Source organism: Pan paniscus, chromosome 23 (genome assembly GCF_029289425.2).
Source record: "Pan paniscus chromosome 23, NHGRI_mPanPan1-v2.0_pri, whole genome shotgun sequence".
Lineage (NCBI taxonomy): Eukaryota > Metazoa > Chordata > Mammalia > Primates > Hominidae > Pan > Pan paniscus.
In genome coordinates this window covers 60,215,067-60,234,486 of record NC_085927.1, presented here as the reverse complement: position 1 = coordinate 60,234,486, position 19,420 = coordinate 60,215,067, and the positions used below count along the sequence as shown (strand labels likewise).

Here is a 19,420-nt window from a genome sequence, read left to right as displayed (position 1 = left end):
AACAAGAGCAACATTCTGTCTCAAAAAAAACAACAGAAACAAACAAAAAACAATACGGCCATGTGCTACTCAACGGTGAAGCTATGTCCTGAGAAATGTGTCATTAGGCGATTTTGTTATGTGACAAACCTAGATGGGACAGCCTACCCCACACCTAGGCCAGATGATCCGAACAACACGTGGTAATCTTTTATTTTTTTATTTTTGAGATGGAGTCTCACTCTGTCGCCCAGGCTGGAGTGCAATGGCGACATCTCAGCTCACTGCAAGCTTCGCCTCCGGGGTTCAAACGATTCTCCTGCCTCAGCCTCCCCAATAGCTGGGGTTACGGCGCTCGCCAGCCACCACGCCTGGCTAATTTTTGTATTTTCAGTAGAGACGGGGTTTCACCAGGTTGGTCTCGATTTCCTGGATTCGTGATCCGCCACCCCACCTCGGCCTCCCAAAGCGGTGAGATTACAGGCGTGAGCCACCGCGTCTGGCCAACACGTGGTAATCTGAAGGGACCACCACAGTAGATGCGGCCCGCCTTCCACGGAAACGTCATGAGGCCCACGACTCAAAGGCGTGCCTCATTAAGTTACCGACAGCCCCAAACTCGCCCTTCCACGCCGGGCCTCAAGGTGCTCTGTGGACCACAGCGGGGCCCGGGGCCCTCGCGAGGGAGGGAAGAGTTCGCTCCAGGTCCCCGCGATTCCCCCGGAAAGTGAAACTGCAGAGGTGTTGCGTGGACACCCGCGGTCAGACACGACCCCAGGCCGCGCGGGCCCCAGAGGAAGCGAGCGCGAGTCCGCGGTGGTGGCTGGGCGCTCAGTGAGGACGCCATTCCGCCACGAAAACGCCCGCGACGCCGCTGGCCCCTGCGCGGTGGGGCGAGGTAGGCTGGCCGGACCTGCGAAGCCCGACGAGCCCGGCGCCGGCTGGCTGCAGCTTGCTCTGCCTCCCTGGCCTGGCCCCGAGGCTCCCGCGAGCCGGGATCCGCGAACACCGGGGCCGAACCGACTCTCTCGGGCCTCAGACGGCGTGGACCCTGGAAGGCCCCAGTTCGGCCGCTTCCCCGGAAGTCCCCCAGTGGGCTCCGGCCGCTCTGGCCCGCGCGCGTCCGGCTCGCTGGTGCCCTGGGCGGCGCCCGGCCGCTGGCGCTTCTCGGGCGCTAGGGGGCGCGCGGCCGTGCGGGAGCCGCACTGGGCCGCGGCGGCCGCTCGACTGTTCTGAGGAGCGGCCCGGACGCGCGCCGCCCCCGCCCGCGTTCCCCCGGCAACCCGCGGCCGCCGCCATGGACGCGCTGTTGGGCATAGGGCCTCGCCGGGCTCGCGGCTGCCTGGGCGCGGCTGGACCCACGTCTTCAGGTCGCGCGGCGCGGACCCCGGCGGCGCCCTGGGCGCGCTTCTCCGCCTGGCTGGAGTGCGTGTGCGTGGTCACCTTCGACCTGGAGCTGGGCCAGGCGCTGGAGGTGAGCGGGCGCGAGCGCGAGCGCGGGCGCGGGCGGGTGGGCAGGGCTGCGCCTCTCGGGGCCAGTCCCGCCTCGCTTGGGGCCCTCGGCCGCCCCGCACTCTCCCTGGCCTTCGGCCGCCGCCTCCTGGAGGGGCCTCTTCTCCGGGCTTCAGAAGCGCTCCCCAGGCCGAGGAGGGAAGGCGAGCTGCTCGGAGTCGGATCTTGTCTTCACATTGGGATGGAGCATTTTGCATAACCTAAGTGGTACTCTTTCGATTTTTCCCAGTAAATGTCTCACATCTCCCCCCTCCATTCCCCACCGGAGCAGTGACACCTTCATCCCCTCAGTGGCTCCCGCCAGAGTCCCGGGCTTACCCTCCGCTCCGCATCCCATCTCTGGGCATAGGCGAGGCTGACGGCTCCTTCTGCAACAAAGGTCTCGGATCCGTTCCTTTGCTGCCATCACTGATGTCATCCCCGCCCCAGCTGCACCCCAGAGTTCAACCTTTGTGGCTCTCCTGCTTAAAACCCTGCAGCGCCTCCTTGTTCACCTAGAATCAGATCCAGACCCCATGGGTCCCTGTCCCTCCACCTGCGTCTTGTGGTGTTCTTGCTCGTGGGGGTCTGTTCATCGGCTGTGCCCATGGGCTTTCGATGTGGTCTTTCTGCTGCCTGCAGGCCTCCACTCACCTACCCACACAGGCAGCCTCCTTTCCTCCAGGGAGGCCCCGCAGGATGATCTTCTCTGTGTCCTGTGTAACACACACCAGGGAGCTGACCAGCACAGGGGAGGCCCACCTGCAGATGGAGGGAGGCTTCCCCGCGCTGGCGCAAGGAACCTTGTGAGGGGTAGTGAGCTCTCTATTACCGCAGGTGTCCAAGATCAGGCCAAATCATCATCATCAGGAAAGCCAGGCAGCGCGTCTCTGTGGTTGGGAGATGCTTTCTAAGGCCCTGCTGAACTCCAAGAGGCCATAAGAAGCATATAGTCTTCTAAACAGAAAAGCGTTAACTCTAGCACTCTCTGGAGCCCCTCCCACCACACACGGTCCCCAGCAGGTGCACAGCCTCAAACAGCACCACTGGGTGGGGGCTGAGTACCAAGAAGTGTGGTGACCTGCCCAGGGTTGAAAACCTTTCTTAGTTCAATACTGTTGCCCAGATTGTTCCCCACAAAATCACAAAAGAAGTTAAGAGGTTCCTGGCCGGGCGCGGTGGCTCATGCCTGTAATCCCAGCACTTTAAGAGGCCGAGGCAGGCAGATCACAAGGTCAGCAGTTTGAGACCATCCTGGCCAACATGGTGAAACCACATCTCCACTAAAAATACAGAAATTAGCCGGGCGAGGTGGCACACTCCTGTAGTCCTAGCTACTCGGGAGACTGAGGAGGAGAATGGCTTGAACCCGGGAGGGGGAGGTTGCAGTGAGCAGAGATCGCACCATTGCGCTCCAGCCTGGGCGACAAAGTGAGACTCCATCTCAAAAAAAAAAAAAAAAAGGAGGTTCCTCTGTTCCTTAAGACATTCTCGTGTTATTTTCTAAAACCCATTCGGAAAGTTATTTCTGAGCTGTTGAAGGCTGTGTGTGCTTGGACTCCTGAGCTTTTGCTGGGGATGCTCAGCTCGGACTGGGGGCATGGTCAGCTGGCAGAGTGTTGGGGACCCAGGTCCATGAGCGAAACCCTCCATAGCAATGATCTGGGCACCTGCAGATCACTGAGTCTGTGCAGAAACCTGGCAGTGGATCCACCGGGGCCTGAGCACATGACTCTTGCCTTTCCTCCCTCACCTGGAAGTCACAGGGAAGATCGAGGTCGTTTTAGTCACTTACAGACTTAGGGAGCACCCACTGTGCAACTCAGTCACAGCTCAGCCCAGCTAAGCACTGCAAAGCCCCAGGACTGTGCTTGGTTCTGCGATGTGGAAGGAAGACTCTAGTTGGGATGCATGCAGCTCAGAGGAAGGAATGGGCTTAGGTAAATAAGTCTTGGATGCTGAGAAGAGACAGGGGAGGGGGTCCTGTTTCAAAATGCCAACATAAGCAAAAGGCAAGGAGCTGGTGATTCAGTTACTCATTCAGTAAATCACTTTGAAGGCTGGGCATGGTGGCTCACGCCTGTAATCCCAGCACTTTGGGAGGCCGAGGCGGACAGATCACCTGAGTTCAGGAGTTTGAGACCAGCCTGACCAACACAGAGAAACCCTGTCTCTACTAAAAATACAAAATTAGCCGGGCGTGGTGGCGCACGCCTGTAATCCCAGCTACTCAGGAAGCTGAGGCAGGCAAATCGCTTGAACCCAGGAGGCGGAGGTTGTGGTGAGCCGAGATCGCACCATGGCACTCCAGCCTGGGCAACAAGAGCGAAACTCCATCTCAAAAAACAAAACCTTAGATCACATTGAGCAGCTATCACCAGCCCAGCCCCACAATACTGGTGCCCAGCATGTAAGTGAGTAGACAAGGCTCTTGCCCTTTAGGAGTTCACACTATGTGCCAGTGATATGGAGAGTAAGTGGTTCAGAGTCCATAGTGCTCACAGGACTCCCCCTTAGCCCTCACAGGATACCCCCGCAACTGTACACATGGGAGCATCATGGAAATGAGTGCAGTGCAGCCTGCTTGTGAGATGAGGGGTCCAGCTTGAGAGGGGCCAGCAGGGCTGTGGGGTGACAAGGGATCTGGCTTGAGAGGGGCTGGGCAGGACTGTGGGGTGACTGGAGTGTACAGGTCAGCTTAGGAAAGGGCCTGGCTCCGCCTTCTCAGCTCTTGAAAACTCACCTCTTGGGCTGGGCGCAGTGGCTCCTGCCTATAATCCAGCCCTTTAGGAGGCCGAGGCAGGAGGATCACTTGAGGCCAGGTGTTCCAGACTAGCCTAGGAAACATAGTGAGACCCTGTCTCTACCAAAATTAAAAATAAATTAGCCAGGTGTGGTGGCATGCACCTGTAGTTATAGCTACTCAGGAGGCTGAGGCTGGAGGATTGCTTGAGCCCAGGAATTCGAGGCTGTAGTGAGCCATGATCACCACTGCACTCCAGCCTGGGTTACAGCAAGAACCTGTCTCAAAACAAAATTTAAAAAAAAAAAAAAAAAAAAAAGGCTAGGGGTGCTGGCTCATGCCTGTAATCCTAGCACTTTGGAAGCCCACAGTGGGAGGAGCACTTGAGCCCAGGAGTTCTAGACCAGCCTGGTCAATATAGCAAAACCCACATCTCTACAAAAAATACAAAATGAGGCCGGGCGCAGTGGCTCATGCCTATAATCTTAGCACTTTGGGAGGCTGAGGCAGGCGGATTGCATGAGCTCAGAAGTTTGAGACCAGCCTGGGCAACATGGTGAAACCCTGTCTCTACTAAAAATACAAAAAATTAGCTGGGCATTGTATGCCTGTAATCCCAGCTACTCTGGAGGCTGAGTTAGGAGAATTGCTTGAACCCGGGAGGTGGAGGTTGCAGTGAGCTGAGATCGTGCCACTGCACTCCAGCCTGGGTGACAGAGCTGGAGTGCAGCTCTCAAAAAGGAAAAAAAAAAAAAAAAAAAAGAGCCAGGCATGGTGGCACAAACCTGTAGTCTCAGCTACTTGGGAGGCTGAGTCAGGAGAATGGTGTGAACCCAGGAGGCGGAGTTTGCAGTGAGCCAAGATTGTGCCACTGCACTCCAGCCTGAGCAACAGGGCAAGACTCTGTCTCAAGAAAAAAAAAAAAAAAACAAGGCTGGGCACGGTGGCTCATGCCTGTATCCCAACACTTTGGGAAGCCAAGGCAGGCGGATCACCTGAGGTCAGGAGTTTGAGACCACCAGCCTAGCCAACATGGTGAAACCCCATCTCTACTAAAAATACAAAAAATTAGCCAGGCATTGTGGCACGCCTGTAATCCCAGCTATCTGGAGGCTGAGGCAAGAGAATCGCTTGAACCTGGGAGGCAAAGGTTGCCGTGAGCGGAGATCACGCCACTACACTCTAGGCTGGGTGACAGAGTGAGACTCTGTCTCAGAACAAACAAAAAAAGACAAAAATTTTTTTTCTAATGGAAAATTTACCTCTCAACATCCCAGCTCCCTCAGAGGTCTCTGGAGTGAACTCTGGTCAGTTAGAATACCACTTTCACTCTGGCAGCCATGCCCTCCCAGGCAGCAGTGCCCATACTCTGCAGTCTTAGGACACTTTTGTAGTTTTAAAAATTATTGGCCGGGCGCGGTGGCTCACGCCTGTAATCCCAGCACTTTGGCAGGCCGAGGCAGGTGGATCACAAGGTTAGGAGATCAAGACCATCCTGGCTAACACGGTGAAACCCCAGCTGTACTAAAAATACAAAAAATTAGCTGGGCATGGTGGCGGGCGCCTGTAGTCCCAGCTACTCAGGAGGCTGAGGCAGGAGAATGTTGTGAACCCGGGAGGCAGAACTTGCAGTGAGCTGAGATCGCGCCACTGTACTCCAGCCTGGGCAACAGAGTCAGACTCCGTCTCAAAAAAAAAAAAAAAAATTATTGAGGACCCCAAAGAGTTTTTTTTTTTTTTAAATATTGGTTATATCTATCAATGTTTACCAGGAGTTAAAACCAAGGAAATTAGCTGGGCGTGGTAGCACAGGCTTGTAGTTCTAGCTGCTTGGAAGGCTGAGTCCAGGAGTTTGAGACCAGCTTGGGCAGCATAGCAAGACCCAATCTCTACACAGCAGTGTAAAAATCAGCCATGTGTGGGGGCGCACGCCTGTAGCACAACAGTGTAAAAATCGGCCATGTGTGGGGGCGCACGCCTGTAGTCCCAGCTACTCAGGAGGCTAAGGTGGAAGGTTTGCTTGAGCCCAGGAGGTCGAGGCTGCAATGAGCTGTGTTCGCACCACTGCGCTCCAGCCTGGGTGACAGTGAGACCTTGTCTTAAAAAACATTTTTGAGAGTTAGAAGGGCTGGGCGCGGTGGCTCACACCTGTAATCCTAGCACTTTGGGAGGCCAAGGCGGGTGGATCACGAGGTTAGAAGTTCGAGACCAGCCTGGCCAATATGGTGGAGCCCTGTCTCTACTAAAAAATTAGAAAAATGTTAGCCGGGCGTGGTGGCGTGCACCCTTAGTCCCAGCTACTCAGGAGGCTGAGGCAGGAGAATCGCTTGAACCCGGGAGATGGCGTTTGCAGTGAGCTGAGATCACGTCAGTGCACTCCAGCCTGGTGACAGAGCAAGACCCCGTCTCAAAAAATAAATAAATAAATAAATAAATAAATAAAAAATAAAAAGTCCGACCAAATGGAAAACAGCTGGATTCTCATCAGCACTGCATTCAGCCCTCCAGGACAGGACACACCGCGGCTTCTGGGAGCCATGCTGTACCTGAGGGTGAAGATGAGAGAGGAGGCTCTCACACAGGAGAAGGGCTGTGACCCCCGGGATCCCAGGGTGGCCCGGCCATACCTTGAGAACCGCTCCCTGCATGTGCCTTCTCCAAACCAAGCTCCCACCCCCAGTCTTCCTCCGGGTGACTGGTGACCAGGAGCAGGGACCTGTGCAGGGCTCAGGCAAGACCCTCATGGAACCCCGAGCAGGGCACAGCCTGACCTGGGAGGCCTCCTTGCCCTGAAGATCAGCTCCATTTGTCCCCTTAACCTTGGCGTGGCCAACCCTGGGTGGCCTGACCCCTGGCTTTGTACTCAGCTTCAGGCTGTACCTGCGCCCCAGGGACACTCTCAAAAAGGATGAGCCTGAGAATGTGGCTTTCCCTGGTCAGACATGCTGAGGGCCCCCTGGGCATGGGCACGGAGCTCGGAGGCCACAGGCTCCTGTGACTGGCAGACCAGGTGCAGAGTCCTGACCCCAGGCAGAAGGTACCCGCCTTTTCTCAGTTCTCCTCAGTGCAGACACATGAAGGCTCAGGCTGAGTGGCCCTATATCTCCAGCCCCTCATGGAGCTATCCTGAGGCACCCCTGTGGGTCCAGCCTACTCCCAGCTTCCACCCTCGTCCTCCTCCTGACCACTCCTTGGTACCTGTTTAGCTCCCCTCCACCCACCTGTTCTAGTAAACCTCAGAGACCTCTTCACACATTCCACGAACACTGTATTTGGGGAGGGTCTGTTCTGTGCCAGGTGCTGGGAGGCAGAAGTAACCAGGACTGGGTCCTTAGAGAGACTTACTCTGCATTGGAAGAGACAAAGCAGGACCACGGTAGCAAGCCCAGAGCAAACAGAAGAGCAGAGCTATTTTCACAGAGCAAGCTGGGCGTGGCTCACGCCTGCACTCCCGGCACTTCAGGAGGCTCAGGCGGGAGGATCGCTTGAGCCTAGAAGTTCGAGGCTGCAGTGAGCTGTGATTGTGCCATTGCACTCCAGCCTGGGTGAGGGAACGAGACCCTGTCTCTCAAAAACAAAATGGCAGATGCTTTCATCCAGGGCCCGGCTCCTCACTGGGGGCTCAGGGCACACCTTGGAAGAAGCCTTGTTATAGCCTAAACCCAACTCAGTGGAGAAGCTGGGCAGATGGGATGAGGAGGGACAGTGTGCAGAGGCCCTCCCGGCAGGCTTCAGGCAGCCCAGGAGACATTGCAGGGCCCACTGGGAATGGGGGCTCTGGGAGCTCCCTAGAGGGAAAGTGGTCCATGTGTGCGTGGACCTACTGGGCTGGGCTCCCAGGCTCACCTGCCCCACCTGCCGCCTCTGTCAGCGCACACCTGTCTTCCAAGTCATTCAGCGCCTGCTTAGCATCATGCTCTCCCCCACTGTCCACTCCTGGGGGTGCAGGCCTTGTCCGGCTGGGCGCTACAGGTGGGGCACAGGCCCTGGCAGGGGGAGGGTGGGTGAAGACTGCTGAGCAGGACGGGGAGAGGGCCTGACAGCAAGCTGCCATCGTGGGGCAGGGGTGCTTCTGGGCCTGCATCTGAGCAAAGGCTGGGGGAGCAGCACGACCGGGGCCCTCTGGCTTGGCGGGTGGTGAGGGAGCTGGAGGACCAGCTAGGCGGGGCCCCGTGACCATCCCAGGTGAGGGGGCCTCTGGCTTGGCGGGTGGTGAGGGAGCTGGAGGACCAGCCAGGTGGAGCCCCATGACCGTCCCGGGTGAGGGGCCCTCTGGCTTGGAAGGTGGTGAGGGAGATGGAGGACCGGCCAGGTGGAGCCCGGTGACCGTCCCGGGTGAGGGGGCCTCTGGCTTGGCGGGTGGTGAGGGAGATGGAGGGCCAGCCAGGTGGGGCCCTGTGACCGTCCCGGGTGAGGGTTCCTCTGACTTGGCGGGTGGTGAGGGAGATGGAGGGCCGGCCAGGTGGAGCCCCGTGACCATCCCGGGTGAGGGGGCCTCTGGGTCCCTGAAGCACTACCCTTCTGATGCTGTGAACAGATGTCCGGGTGGGTAGGGGCAGGGGGGCCCAACTGCAGTCTGGGCAAGAGGTGGTTGGGTGGCTGTGAGGACCAGGGGTGTGAGAAAGGGGTCAGGAAGCCCACCCAATTGTGCTGGCCTCTTACTGAGAGGGGCCTGGGGAGGTGGGAGTAGAGAAGCCTCTGGCCGGCAGGGGAGTTGCCCGGGGCCTGGTGCCTGGAGGTCAGAGATAGGAGCGGGTCAGCAAGGAGCCAGACATCACAGCCAGAGAAGGTGGTGTGGGGAGGATGCAGCGTGCTGTTGGAACACAGAGAAGATGGTGTGGGGAGGATGCAGCGTGCTGTTGGAACAGGGAGCAGGGGGCGAGCCAGCACCTTGGGCACTGACCTGCGCCCCACAGACAGACGCTGCAGCTGCTGGGACGGTCACAGTCCAGCAGATGCTGTCGAGGGGTGTCGCCTCCTCGGGCAGACGGTGTCACCAAGCACTCTGTCTTCCTCTGCAGCTGGTGTATCCGAACGACTTCTGGCTCACAGACAAGGAGGTGAGTCCCGGCCCTCTTGGGAATGGACAGGACCCAGGAGTGGGTCGGCCCTCACCGGGGTTTTATATGTTTCAGAAAAGCAGCATCTGCTACCTGTCTTTTCCCGACTCGCACTCAGGTAGGCAACCCCACCTTTCCTGGGGCTGGACATGAAGCCAGCTGGGCATCCCTGTAGCCTGGGCCAGGGGCATCACGGCTGCCTCGGCTGCCCCGGTGCCCAGAGTGCCACAGGGGTGAGCAGCACCAGCCCCATGCCCACTCCGTGGAGGCACCCAGAGCCCCGCGTTGCAGCAGGTCAGGCCGGTCCCCAGATTCACGTAGAAAGGGTGTCTCTTTGCAGAGGGACCAACAGTCAGTCTCCTACACCCCACACAGTGGCCACCAGGGGCTGGGCCTCCCTCCTGCTCCTGCCCCAGGGTATAGACATCTGGGTGGCCATTTTCTGGTGCCTGGTTTTCTATCTCAAGCAGGTCAAGCCAATCTCCCAGAGAAGTTGAGGGTGCTTTTCTATGCGAATATATTCTAAGACTTGTAGGTGCAGGGTGTACAGAAGTCAGAATAGGAGCCCATTGGGAAACACAGACCCCTTGGGCTGGGCATTCTTTCTGGGGCTTTTTTTATTTAAACGGAGTCTCACTCCGTCACCCAGGCTGGAGTGCAATGGCACCATCTCAGCTCACTGCAACCTCTGCCCCCTAAGTTCAAGTGATTCTCCTGCCTCAGCCTCCTAAGTAGCTGGGATTGCAGGTGTGTGCCACCATGCCTGGCTAATTTTTGTATTTTCAGTAGAAACGGGGTTTCACTGTGTTAGCCAGGCTGGTTTCTGGGGTATATTTACCAGCAGAGGCCAGGCTCGCAGGGCCCTTGCTCCCCGGTCACCAGCTCCAGGGCCTGCAGAAGAGGCTCTCAGCCTTGACCCGTGTGGTGGGGCTGCCCCTTCTCAGGCTGTCTTGGAGACACTCAGTTCAGCTTCCGCATGCGCCAGTGTGGAGGGCAGAGGAGCCCCTGGCATGCCGACGACAGGCACTACAACAGCAGGGCCCCTGTGGCACTGCAGGTGAGCACTGGGCTGCGTCTCTGGCCTGCTTCTCCCCTGCTCCCCAAGGGTCCTGCCAGGGTCAGGCTGGTAGGAGAAGCCCCTTCAGAGTGCCTGGGCCCTGTGTGGCAGGAGAGGAGCTGGCCAGGCCCCACTGGCCCTGCAGTCCCAGGCACCAGCCCCAACTGAGGATGGGCCAGCTCTTCCAGGGTCTCCCCAGGGTCCCTGGGACTTTCCCTTGGCACCACACATCCGTGGCTGGGCATCTGCATAGTTGAACAGGGGCCCTCCCAGGGCCCCCAGCCCCCCGAGCCCCTCTCCACTACACCAGCGGACTCCCTGCTGTATCAGTAGGGGTGTTACCCACCTTCTGAGCCCAGGACCTCCTGGCCTCCACCTTGGTGGCCAGAGTGCACGGACAGCAGCTCCAGGAGCCTCCTGGTTCTCCAGGCTTCCATCTGCAGCAGTCCCTGCATGCGCCTTGCCACTCCCAGCCCTGGGGCTGGCCAGGTGGTCTGGGTGGGACATAGCTGGCTAACACCGTGCTCTGGCCAGGTGGTCTGGATGGGGCGTGCCTGGCTAACACCATGCTCCTTCCAGAGGGAGCCGGCACACTACTTCGGCTACGTGTACTTCAGGCAGGTGAAGGACAGCTCTGTGAAGAGGGGCTACTTCCAGAAGGTGCGCTGCTTGGCCACTCTGGGCTGGCACCTCGAGAGAGGCAGGAGCTGGCAGGCAGCAGGAGGGGCTGTGGGCGGGCAAGGGGCCCTGAGCCTCCAGCAGTGCCCACCCCTCCTGCAGCCCCACCTGGGCTGTGTCCAGCTCTCCTTGCCGCCCCCCCGCCCTGTCCTTGCCGCCCCCCCCACCCTGTCCTCGCCGCCCCCCAGCCCTGTCCTCGCCACCCCCCCGCCCTGTCCTCACCGCCCCCCCGCCCTGTCCTCACCGCCCCCACCCCCCGCCCTGTCCTTGCCTGGCATGGGACCCAAGGCCCTTCTGTCCTGGTCCAGGACATTGCTGCCCCTCACTGATGGCTGGAGGGTCATCACACTGTCAGTGTCAGGGCAACCCAGCCTGGAAGCCATAGGCAGAGAGTAAAAGCTGCTCAGCCCCTGGGGAGGTCGTTCTAGAAATTCTGGCCACCGTGCGTTTCCCTCCGAAGGCCCTAGGGTCCAGCCCCACCGGCCGCCACCCAGGGAGTTCGGTGTTGGGTTTTCTCCTGTCTAATAATTCTGGGGTCCAAGTCAGGCGTTCCCGGGGCAGCTGTCCTGTGAAGTTGGTGGGACGTGCTACCCTGGGCCAGCTCCAGGTGAGCGTGGCTTCGGTGGTCCCCGTGGGCTCCTGAGTGGCGAGGGTGAGGCCTGGCACTGGGCCTCTAACTGGCCCCGTGGCCCTGCAGTCTTTGGTGCTGGTGTCCCGCTTGCCCTTTGTCCGGCTGTTCCAAGCGCTGCTAAGCCTCATCGCCCCCGAGTACTTTGACAAGCTGGCGCCCTGCCTGGAAGCAGGTGAGTGGCCATCAGTCGTGGCCATCGTGGTCTCATCATCCCAGCTGTGGCCCCTGGTGGGCTCGGCAGCAGCTTCTCCTTGGGGAGGGTCCTGATGCGGGCTACTGCATCCGCAGTGTGCAGTGAGATCGACCAGTGGCCGGCGCCTGCGCCTGGGCAGACCCTGAACCTACCTGTCATGGGCGTTGTTGTCCAGGTGAGAGCCAGCTGGCTGGGGAGTAGGCTCTGCAGGTGTGTGGGGATGCCCTACTCCCTCTGGCAGCTGCTCCCTCCTTCTCCCAGGTGCACATCCCATCCAGGGTGGACAAGTCCGAGTCCAGTCCTCCGAAGCAGTATGACCAAGAGGTGGGAGCTGAGGTGGAGGTGGAGCTGAAACAGCTGGGCTTCACCCGATTGAGTCCTGCTCCTGGGCCGGGTGGTCCCACACCTGCTTCCCTGGTTCACCCTGCGGGGTTGTCAAACCCAGGCAAAGCCACAGGCTGTGTGTTGGTGTAGGGCTGGGTGCTCTCCACCTTCCCCTGTGCTGTGAGGCAGGGGCTGCTTGGGGCCCAAGGGGTGCCAGCCTCCCCTTGGCCCTGACCTTCACTCTCCTCTTCTCAGAACCTGCTGCCAGCCCCAGTGGTTCTTGCTAGCGTCCACGAGCTGGACCTGTTCAGGTGAGCCCCCTAGGGCTCTGCACACTGCTTTTGAGGAGCTCACTGTGTGTGCATGTGCATGTACGTGCGTGTGTGCATCTGTGTGCGAGTATGTGTGTGCGTGTGTGTCTGCGTGAGTGCATGTGTGCACGTGTGTGTGTGTATGGCCAGCGCCATGTGGGGACTGCCCAAGGGAGGCAGCGCTCATCCTGAGTACCCCTTGGGACAGTTCTGGAAGGAAGGAGGGAGAATTGTCTAGAAGAGGAAGCAGGTGCCCACATGTCTGCAGCCAGTGGAAATAGGCACAGTGGGCAGGAGGTTCTGAAAGACAGGTGTCAAGGAGAGGCTGTCAGGAGAGATTCACTGCCTGAGGCCGTCTTCTCTGCCTCTGGACAAGTCTGCAAGGGAGCCTGGGCTTTGAGACCATCCTGCTCTGTGCTGGGTCCGGCAGGAGCCAGGGCTGCACTTGGGATGGGCACAGGGTGACGGGAGGGGTCTGGGCGGGTACCCCCCAGCCCAGGTCAGCAGACCCTGCCCCGGCTTTGGGGCCACTTCGGGATGGCTGGTCCCTCACAGGTGGGTCCAGGTTGAGTGCCCCATTCCCAGGGCCAGGCCCAGCACAGGTGGATTGTCACAGCTTGGGGTTGCCATGATAACCCGAGACACATCTTCAGATAGATCTGTCTTCACCCTGGAGCAGCATGCTGTGTTCACCAGCGCCTGGGCCAGCCTGGGTGAACGGTGGGAGAGCGGGGCCAGGGCCAGGAGTCTCAGCCCCTGCCTGACCTCCCCGACCTTCCTGCCCGGCCCCAGGTGCTTCCGGCCTGTGCTGACTCATATGCAGACACTGTGGGAGCTCATGCTCCTCGGGGAGCCCCTGCTAGTCCTGGCACCCTCGCCCGACGTGTCCTCGGAGATGGTGCTGGCCTTGACCAGGTATCGCCTTGGCCCGGTCCCGGCTGGGGAAGCTGGACCATCGCGGCTGTGCCTGGGCTGCCCCTGCCTCACCTGCTCCCTGCTGCCTCTGCCCACAGCTGCCTGCAGCCCCTCAGGTTCTGCTGTGACTTCCGTCCCTACTTCACCATCCATGACAGCGAGTTCAAGGAGTTCACCACACGCACGCAGGCCCCGTAAGTGTCGCCTCTGCCCCGCCTCTTGCCCTTGCTCCGCCCTGCCTCTCGCCCTTCCCGCACCTCCCTGGACCTCTGTCTCTGCCTCTTCTCTCTGTCTGTCTGTCTAGACCAAACGTGGTCCTGGGAGTCACAAACCCTTTCTTTATCAAAACACTCCAGCACTGGCCCCACATCCTCCGAGTCGGGGAGCCCAAGATGTCAGGTCAGGCTCCCGGTGAGGTGCAGGGGGTGCTGCTCAGAAGCCTCATTGAGTGTGGGGCCGCCTCAGAGCCCGTGGGGATGGCCAGAGCTGCGGGCACTGAGGCCTGGCCACCGGGCGTGTCTCGTAGGAGACCTGCCTAAGCAAGTCAAGCTGAAAAAGCCTTCAAGGTTGAAGACCCTGGACACCAAGCCAGGTCTGTGCTCCCCTCGACCTGGAGCCCCTCCACCGTGGAGAGGCCTGTCTTGTACCTGGCGGGTCTCTTGGGTGGGGCAGCCAGGCCCCCAGACCCCTGATCCTCTTCCAGGACTCAGCAGCAGAGCTCAGAACCCTTGGGGAGGGGTCGCTCTCTTCTCTTCAGTGGGTCTCGGTGTCTGGGGGTGGGTGGGTGAGATTTTCAGGTGCAGCCAAGGGCATGGGGCTGCAGGCAGATGAGACCCCCACCCTGGCTCCTCTGTGGGGCTGCAGGAGTGTGGGAGGGAGGCCCTTGAAGGGTGGGGCGCCAGCTGTGCCCTCCCGCCAGGCCTCTACACCGCTTACACGGCCCACCTCCACCGCGACAAGGCGCTGCTCAAACGGCTGCTCAAGGTATATGGTTTGTGGGGCAGGGGCTGGGGACACAGGGAGCCTGGTGTGGTGTGAAGCGCAGCAAGGGCCTGGCCCTCTCTCCCCTGCAGGGCGTGCAGAAGAAGCGGCCGTCAGATGTGCAGAGCGCCCTGCTGCGGCGGCACCTCCTGGAGCTCACCCAGAGCTTCATCATCCCCCTGGTGAGGCCCGGGGCTGGGGGACATGGGACTGGGGGGCACGGGGCTGGGGGGATGGGGTTGGGGGGGACGGGGCTGCGGGGGACGGGGCTGGGGGGCATGGGTCCCCGGGCTCACTCCTCTCCCTTCCCCACCCAGGAGCACTACATGGCCAGCCTCATGCCCCTGCAGAAGAGCATCACGCCCTGGAAGGTGGGGGTCCTGTGGGGGTTTTGTGGGGTCCATGGAGGGCGGGTTCCCTTCCTCACCTGGAGGAGGGAAGGTCTGGAGCAGGAGGCCGTGGCTGGGCAGGAGCCACAGGCCTCAAGGCCATCATGTTTGTGAAACTGGGGGCCACAGGGCAGGTGGCTGGTAGGACCCTTAGGGGGGGCTCAGGGCCTGCTCCCTGGGAAAGGCTGTCCTGGGATCTGTGCCAGGCAGGGTGGGGGCTGGGGGTCTTCAGAAGTGGTGAGGAGTGTGTCTGGGAAGCGTACCGGGTGCAGGCCTGTGAGGCCGAGTTCCCACGTGCTGGCTCACCCATCCCCTCTCAGACTCCCCCCCAGATCCAGCCCTTCAGCCAGGATGACTTCCTGCGTAGCCTGGAGCATGCTGGGCCCCAGCTCACCTGCATCCTCAAGGGCGACTGGCTGGGTCTCTACAGGTGCGTGGACTGCAGGTGCAGGCAGCTTGAGCCCTCCTTGGTCCACAGGGTCAGCCCCATGGCCCCCGCCTGTCAATCCCCAGGGTCAGCCCCATGGCCCCCCGCCTGTTAATCCCCACAGGCGGTTTTTCAAGTCCCCCCATTTTGATGGCTGGTACCGGCAGCGGCACAAGGAGATGGCCCTGAAGCTGGAGGCCCTGCACCTGGAGGCTATTTGTGAGGCGGTGAGAGAGGCTGGGGGTTGGGGAGGGCCAGAACATGGTGGGGGTGGGCACAGGCCCAGGGCAGTGAGGGGCCTTGCTGACAGTAGACCCCGTCTTGCCCTGCAGAACATCGAGACCTGGATGAAAGACAAGTCCGAGGTGGAGGTCGTGGACCTGGTCCTGAAACTTCGTGAGAAGCTGGTAAGATGCCTCCCAGCCTTGTCCCAGCGCCACCAGCCTGGCACGGAGCTGCGCCTGCCCTGACCATGGCTGCCCCTCCAGGTGCGGGCTCAGGGCCACCAGCTCCCTGTGAAGGAGGCTACGCTGCAGCGGGCACAGCTGTACATCGAGACGGTCATCGGCTCCCTGCCCAAAGACCTGCAGGCTGTCTTGTGCCCTCCCTAGAACAGAGCCAAGGGCCACGGTCCCAGGGCCCTAGCTGAGCCTCCCACTCCCCAGTGGTGGCGGCACTGGGCCAAGCACACGCTCCCCTTCCTTGGCCCCCCGCCCAGACTGCAGGCTCCCCTTCCTGCACCACCATTGTCTCAGCAGTAAAGGTGACATTTGGAACCACAGCATGGCCTTGACCATAGGGGTTCCTCGCAGGCAGAGCCTTGCCTCCTCCTGGGTCCCACCTGGCCTCTGCAGACCTTAGGCTGGGACGGGGGCGGGGACAGGCTGGGAGCCCTCGCTGATGTGGGTGCGTCTACCGTCTGCCCCTCCCGGTGCCCATCTGTTGGCCCCCGACCCCCCTGTGCTGTGTGTGATGCTTCCCTCAGCCCAACAGGCTGCCCAGGACAGGAGGGACCCTCTCCTGACACAGCCCCCGTCTTGTCTGGGGATGGGAGGCTATTTTGCATATAGTCATCAACTTGAGAAAGGGAGAGACCACTTTGCAGTGTGAAGAGCTCTGCCCACCACCCCTGGTGCCCCTCTGGACCCCCGCCTGCTTGGGGCTGTGGTTTGTTGGGAGGTAGGGGTTGGGCAGGGGGCCGTGTGCAGCCCAGCACCTCTGCTAGGAGAGCTGGCTCAGCCTGGCTCTCGGAGAGCCACAGCACCTTCCTGGCTCCCAGTCCTGGAGCCCCCACCAGGCACCAGCTCCGTGCGTCCCTTCTGGGAGGTGGACAGGGCTCCTGTTGTCCAAGTGTGTCCGTCCATCCCCCACATGCAGCCCAAGGGGCTCTGGACTTCGGCCTGACCCTGCCTCTGGCTGGAGCCTGCATGTCTCCCTTTCCTTGGTAAGGGGTGAAGGTCCCTAAGAGCCACCTCTGGGTTGTATGCTCCCCCCGTGACACCTGCAGGCACTGAGGCCGGTGCGGTACGGTGTTGACCCTGCACAGCACACAGTGATGGTACTGTCAGGGCTCCGGACAGCCAAGCCCTGCTCAGCATCACGCACTGTGTGCCCGGGAGCAGGTCCCCTGACCACTCAGACCCTCAGACTCCTCATCTGAGCGAGCCAGCCATGCAGATGCCCGACAGGGTGCTGGGAGGGCCACTCATGGAGACTGGGCTTTGTACCCTGTGAGGCCGGGCGGGTGCTGGCCAGGGGACACAGGGCTGGGGGAGGGACTTTTCTTTTTCTTTTTTTTTCTTTTTTTTTTTTTTTGAAATGGAGTCTCGCTCTGTCGCCCAGGCTGGAGTGCAGTGGCATGATCTCGGCTCACTGCAAGCTCTGCCTCCCGGGTTCACGCCATTCTCCTGCCTCAGCCTCCCGAGTAGCTGGGACTACAGGCACCCGCCACTGCGCTTGGTTAATTTTTTGTATTTGTAGTAGAGACGGGGTTTCACCATGTTAGCCAGGATGGTCTCGATCTCCTGACCTCGTGATCCGCCCGCCTCGGCCTCCCAACGTGCTGGGATTACAGGCATGAGCCACCGCGCCCGGCCGGGACTTTTCTTTTTCTTCTGAGGCCCCCATTCAGTCCGAGGAATGTAGCCTTCATTCAGCGCAACGTACTGTTTGTGTTCTCATTGGTGCTGTCAGACCGAGCACTGCCAGCCACTTCAGTGCAGGGTGTGACTGAGCCACGAGGACAGCGGGGTCAGGTGTCCGGGCGCCAGGTAGTTCTCAGAACTTGGTACATGTCAACTTGTCCAGCCCAACTGCAGCCCAGGACAGCCTGTCCCTGTCCCCATTCTACAGACAAGACGCGGAGGCAGCCGGGAGGGTGACCAAGGGGAGCTGTTAAGCCCCAGATGTCTGGTGCAGGGTCCAAGGATGTGACCACATGAAACAGAACACATAGAGGCCGAGGTGGCAAACCTGTTCTGTGGCAGGGGCAAGCCGGGGACCCGAGGGTGAGAAAGGTCCTGGCCCCAAATGCAGCTTGGGCCTCCTGACTGTAGCACAGGGGGACCAGCCTCCCCACTGAGGGCTTGGTCTCTAGAGGGTCTGCAGAGATGCTGGCACCTCTTGTGTGGGCAGCTTGAATGCTGACCTCTATAAGATGGGGCCTGGGGGGCCAGTACAGGCCCTGCCATCAGCTGCCCTCCACCAGGGCCCTCTGCAAAAGCCTTGTGCTGGTGACCAGTCCCCTGAGGACCACCACTTCAAGGTGTCGGGGCAGCTTGGGAAGACAACCCACCTCTCTCACAACTGTGACCCCACTTTGGGGAGCGCACCCCAAGGACCATGGCAGCATGTGCTTCCCCACAGCACAGTCTCGCCTCACTTGGCTTTCTGAGGGCTGCCACACAGCACAGAGGGCTGCAGACCCACATGGCTGCAGGGGAGGGGCTTCAGGCTGGTCTCTGAGGAGCCCCCAGGGACCCTGGCCACTGTGTATCCAGAAATGCACAAGCAGATTTCCCTGGAGGGCTCTGGTGAGGCCACATAGTGGTGTGTGAAGGGGGAACTTGAGGGGGGAACCGGGCTGGGTGGCCAGCATTGCCCTGGGCAGAAGCCAAGGCTAAGGTGGGGGGTAGTGTCCCAGCCCCTCTTCCTCAGGGCCTGTCCCCACCTATGCAGAAGAGGCCTGGGGTGGAATGTGGCCTGGGGTGGATGGGTGGGGGCTGGGCGTGGAGACCTGCCAGCTCCATCTGTCCGGATGCCTCTTGTGGCCCCCCCAGTGTCAGGGCCGCTCTGAGTTGGCTGAGCCTCTGTCCAGGGCTGGGCCATGGCCCTCCCCGCCCCATGCACACCAGGCCAGGGGCAGTCAGTGAAGAGGCAGGAAGGTCCAGACAGCTCTACCCCTGGCCAGAGTGCCAGCCCCCGCAGGCAAGAGGGCATGCTGGGCAGAACTTAGTTGGCGAGGGTGAGGACTGCTGTGGTCACAGGCCTCCCGAAGGACAGGGACCACAGAACCTAGAGGGTGGAAAGGGCTGGGAGCAGGTCTGGAGTGGGGCTAGGGGCTGAGGGTGCACACAGGGCCTGCTCAGGGACAGGAAGGACAGCTGCTCACCCTCAAGCTTCCTGCTGGCTATTTAAAGACTCCCTTTTAGTCTAGAATAGTGGCCTTCCCACAGTTTTGGTATTAAAATGTCCTTTTGTGACTGGACCTTGTCTTTTCCTTTTTTGATAAAAAGTTGGCAACCTTGTCAGAACCTGGTAATTTTGGGGTCCTCTGCAGTGAAGGGTAGGGTGGCCGTGATGTGGATTGTGGTTCAAGGCCCAAGGGAAGATTTTGGACAGGAACAAGGCCTGGCTGCTTGAGGGTGGGAGAAGGCAGAGACTGAAAGAACTAAGTCAGGCTGGGGGAGTTTGTCAGGATGTGGCGGGGCAGATCCCAGGTGGGGGAAGCAGAGGAGGAGGGGATGCCTGGCTGGGGACAGGAGGAAGCTGACCAGCTGCAAGGACGGGGCAGGTCTGGGTGGAAGGCGGGCCCCAGGGAGGGGTGACCCAGGGTGGGGGCAAGGGCTTGGGGAATGCTTCTGTCTCCTGTTCAGCACATCCAGTTCTGGGAGGGCAGTGGAGGCGTGCTCCAAGGTCTGGCCCTGCAGAGGGTTCACCACCTCTTCTCAAGCCCAGGGGACCCTAGGAGCACTGAGGCCAGGACTTGGGGCCTGGGATGCCAGAAGTGGGGCCAGCTCTGT

The 19,420-nt window shown here is 60.4% G+C and overlaps 1 protein-coding gene across 4 annotated transcripts; it reads left to right on the top strand.

Moving 5' to 3' along the window:
* The first annotated feature begins 1,276 nt into the window (after positions 1-1,276).
* Positions 1,277-18,885, top strand: DENND6B (DENN domain containing 6B). 4 transcript variants are annotated; one of them, XM_034948524.3, is made up of 21 exons: positions 1,277-1,453; positions 9,235-9,273; positions 9,349-9,391; positions 10,218-10,330; positions 10,910-10,990; positions 11,469-11,615; positions 11,706-11,811; positions 11,928-12,007; positions 12,094-12,156; positions 12,412-12,467; positions 13,260-13,382; positions 13,481-13,576; positions 13,687-13,781; positions 13,909-13,974; positions 14,302-14,366; positions 14,456-14,545; positions 14,681-14,734; positions 15,073-15,182; positions 15,304-15,406; positions 15,512-15,586; positions 15,668-18,885. In XM_034948524.3, exons 1-21 carry the CDS (start codon positions 1,277-1,279, stop codon positions 15,788-15,790), a joined length of 1,905 nt encoding a protein of 634 aa, XP_034804415.1. In that variant the 3' UTR covers positions 15,791-18,885. The 4 variants fall into 4 exon arrangements, with proteins under 4 accessions (XP_034804415.1, XP_063459268.1, XP_034804417.1 ...); XM_063603198.1 differs by having other exon boundaries at positions 10,865-10,990; XM_034948526.3 differs by lacking the exon at positions 11,469-11,615.
* The last annotated feature ends 535 nt before the right edge of the window (positions 18,886-19,420 follow it).